Genomic DNA, 3987 nt, shown 5'->3' on the forward strand with positions numbered 1-3987 from the left:
CTCATCTTCCCAGTGTGTCTTTTTTTTTAATTGACAGGTAGAGTTATAGACAGTGAGAGAAGAGACAGAGAGAAAGGTCTTCCTTCCATTGGTTCACTCCCCAAATGGCCACTACAGCCAGCACTGCACCCATCCGAAGCCAGGAGCCAGGCACTTCCTCCTGGTCTCCCATGCAGGTGCAGGGCCCAAGCACTTGGGCCATCCTCCACTGCCTTCCCGGGCCACAGCAGAGAGCTGGAATGGAAGAGGAGCAACAAGGACAGAATCTGGCACCCCAAATGGTACTAGAACCTGGGGTGCCAGTGCTGCAGGCAGAGGATTAGCCTAGTGAGCCACAGCGCTGGCCAACAAGTGTCTTTTTTTTTAATAACCAAATGAAAAATAGATTTATTACTTCACAGATTGACATAGGAGGTAAGGTTATTTATATTTTCTATGGATTTCCTTTCAGTTCTTGAAGACCAGTGTTGAATAACTTTTTTAGCTTCAGACAAGGGAAACCTTAGAAGGCAGAAACAAATGATCATTTAATAACCACAATTATAGATACTAATAGTTTAAAAGAATGTAGCCATGGCTTACAGAATGAAAAACTAATCTACCTTCAAAATGTGTAGTAGTGCATTTGATAAAGTACCACATAAACTGAGGAAATTTTAGGCTCAAATGTTGATAAGGAGACACTGTTGATAGGTAGTGAACCAAGGTTTCTTTTGTATCACTGATAAAAAGTTGGGAAATTAAAATGTTTTTTTTTTCCTTTTTTTTTTCTTTTTGACAGACAGAGTGGACAGTGAGAGAGAGAGACAGAGAGAAAGGTCTTCCTTTTGCCGTTGGTTCACCCTCCAATGGCCACTGTGGCCGGCGCACCGCGCTGATCCGATGGCAGGAGCCAGGTACTTATCCTGGTCTCCCATGGGGTGCAGGGCCCAAGTAACTGCACTCCCTGGCCACAGAAGAGAGCTGGCCTGGAAGAGGGGCAACCAGGACAGAATCCAGCACCCCGACCGGGACCAGAACCCGGTGTGCTGGCGCCGCAAGGCGGAGGACTAGCCTATTGAGCCACGGCGCCAGCTGGGAAATTAAAATGTTAATCTATACTTAATGTACCCCTTCTTTTTCTTCATTTCTTCAGTGTGGAAAAGAAGTAATTTACTTTGAGATATCTCAAAGCTTTATTAAAGTCAGGCAGCAAGAGGAGATAAGGATTTTTCTATGCAGTTACCAGCAAGAATGGAAAAGAACCTATTTGTTTTGTCTGTACTGATACCCTTCTCTGACGAGTTACTGCTGTCCAAGGAAAGAGGCCATGGGGTCATCCGGCCTCTGACGTTTCATTCTGTAGGCCTCCATTTCCTCTTCAGTGGGCTCTCCAGTCTCATAGATGCTATTGTAAGGCCGCTTCCTCTCATCGATCTGCATGATCTCCTTGACCTGAAGGAGGCGGGCTTCCTCTGCATTGAGTGCCTTTTTCAATTTCTCATGTTTCTTTTCTTCATTATCACTATCTGAACTGCTCCTGTGATGCTTCTTCTTCTTCTTTTTCTTCTTTTTCTCTTCTTTCATTTTCTCCTGATGCATTTCCATGAGGGTTTGTGGCTTTTTTGCAGACTCTTCTCCACCTGTATCATTTATAATACATTCCTCAGAATTGGCAGTCTCCTTCCCAGCTTCTCCAGTACAAGAGGAATACTTGAAAAAAGAGTGACAGCACTTGTATCCCCATCGGCCTTCTTTCCAGTAAGATCCCCAGATATGTGTGTGATTATTGATCTTCACATCCTCCTCATACTTGGAGCAGGCAACTGCCCGCTCCTGTCCTTTGATGACTGTTCCATGTCTTGAGTACTCCACGTAGTCTTCAGTTTGGGCTAAAAGCAGTTCAGCTGGGGGAGCATCCAGGTGTTCTTGGCCACCATACTTTTCCAGGATGCTCTCTTTCTGCTGCTCTTTGAAGTCTTCTTTTTTGATTTTGAAGGACTTATACAACAATTCTAGTTTTGTGGGATCTGCCTGCAGATGCACTTCGGATCCTTTGTCATACGCCTCCCAAGCAAACAACTGTGTCTGAGCCATTGAAATGGTATCTCCTGTGTATCTAACGAAGTTATCTCCTGCATAACTCACTTCGTCTGGATTCTTTCCTGCATTGGCATAAGGATTCTCTCTCATTGCTCTAGTTTTTGGATCATAGTAGGCAGAATTTGGATCTAAATTTCTCAAATATTTTGCAATATCTTCTCGAATTCTGAGATTCCGAACAGTAATTCATCTCTTAGAGTCAAAATTCTGCCCAGGCATGTCAATGTCATCTGCATATTTATCTTCATCTTCATCTTCATCTTCACTATTATGATCTTTTTCCTTCTGAGAATTTGGTTCCTCTTCTCCCCACTGGTGTTTTGGAGAATTAGCTTGTTCTACTAATTTTCCTGAGGCCAGTTCTTCCTGGAGTTTCTGGGCTTTCAGTGTTGGTTTTGCCAGATCAACTTTGGCATACTCTTCTACAATTTTCATGTGTTCTTCTGGATTGTAGCCATTCCATCGATCCCTCTTCCCATCGTAGTCAAACATCAGTTGAGGCTGGATATGTTCATCTGGAGCGATATTAGTACCTGTAAATTTGGCTCCAACTCGTCTGGGTCTCTCAAAGCAGTCTTTCTTTTTGCGTGTCATGGCCCCACAATTTTCACAGGCTCCTTTGCGGTACTTCATAGTTATGGAATTCTCTTTCACACCCCTCTTGTACCATTCTCCAGATGAACTGAATTGCTTCTGTTTCTCTGGCTGTGGTCTCTGATGCTTTAAAGTAGGTCTTTTCGATGGATCAATATACCATGGTACTGATGAGATATACTGAGGAATATGAGGGTTGATGTCTTTCCCTTCTTCATCAACTTCTGCAGGAGCATTACCCAGTTTTCGCTGTTCTTCTAGCTCCTTCTTCTTCCTCCAGTCTTCTCTAGTCATCTTCTTTGGTTCCTCCAAACTCATTTCTTTGGACCCCGACAGGGGTGCAGCATTAACTGCATCCACAGCTGCTGCTGACATGGTGATGTGGACTCCGCCACTCCGGCGGCCACAAGGTCACTCGAAAACCATCCGATCAAAACGAACAACAAGTGTCTTTTAAGAGAATGATTAATATCTGAACTCAATAAATACAGATACTTAGAGTTTCTTTTTTTTTTTTTAACTCTTCCTCAAGTAAGTGTAAAAGTCATGACATTTTAAACTTAGCTCATCATTAAAGTGTGGTTGACTCCTTTGCCACAAGGGGAAAGAAATAATTTTATAGATAATTCAAGTCAGCCCCGTACCCCAACCCTGTCCTCACAACCCCAAATACAAGTCATGCATCATTTTACACTTCTAATGTAATTTTTAAATGCTTAAGTTCTTTTGCTCAGGCACCATTCCTTTTACTAGAGAGTGAAGATGTAAAATGAAAACAGATCATATTGTTCTGTGGAAGCTTTAGCTCGTGTGAATGTGTTCTCTCGCAGGAGACAAATCCCAACCTGATACAGAAGTCAGGGCAGGTTGGGAAGCTCAGTCATTGGCGATCGAGACCCTGCCTGATGTTGTCAGTGTGTTCTCCTCGTGGGCCAGGCAGACTGTGGCCATGGAGTCCCAGGAACCTGCCTGGGGTCTGAGGCAAGATCTTTATGCATGTGCCTAAGGATTTGTTCCGTTTGGAGGTGAGTGTTTGGTGTGGTGGTTAAGACGTTACTTGGAGGCTGGCACCGCGGCTCACTAGGCTATCCTCCGCCTTGCGGTGCTGGCACACTGGGTTCTGGTCCCGGTCGGGGTGCCAGATTCTGTCCCGGTTGCCCTTCTTCCAGGCCAGTTCTCTGCTGTGGCCAGGGAGTGCAGTGGAGGATGGCCCAAGTGCTTGGGCCCTGCACCCGCATGGGAGACCAGGAGAAGCACCTGGCTCCTGGCCAGCCGTGGCGGCCATTGGAGGGTGAACCAACGGCAAAGGAA

At 45.0% G+C, this 3987-nt stretch overlaps 1 protein-coding gene and 1 pseudogene across 2 annotated transcripts; both read right to left on the minus strand.

Moving 5' to 3' along the window:
• Nucleotides 1-356: 356 nt before the first annotated feature.
• On the minus strand, nt 357-2172 carry LOC127483246 (pre-mRNA-splicing factor SLU7). Its single transcript, XM_051819955.3, has one exon. It carries the CDS (start codon nt 2170-2172, stop codon nt 1285-1287), a length of 888 nt encoding a protein of 295 aa, XP_051675915.3. The 3' UTR covers nt 357-1284.
• LOC149124985 (pre-mRNA-splicing factor SLU7 pseudogene) lies at nt 1541-3051 on the minus strand (annotated as a pseudogene). Its single transcript, XR_016211853.1, has one exon. The product of XR_016211853.1 is annotated as a pre-mRNA-splicing factor SLU7 pseudogene (transcript).
• Between the last annotated feature and the right edge of the window lie 936 nt (nt 3052-3987).

Source organism: Oryctolagus cuniculus, chromosome 8 (assembly GCF_051225735.1).
Source record: "Oryctolagus cuniculus isolate XC-2025 breed Fujian yellow rabbit chromosome 8, ASM5122573v1, whole genome shotgun sequence".
NCBI lineage: Eukaryota > Metazoa > Chordata > Mammalia > Lagomorpha > Leporidae > Oryctolagus > Oryctolagus cuniculus.

Coding starts and splice junctions, on each gene's coding strand:
- LOC127483246 (XM_051819955.3), bottom strand. CDS start 2,172: ATGAGAGAGAATCCTTATGCCAATGCAGGAAAGAATCCAGACGAAGTG.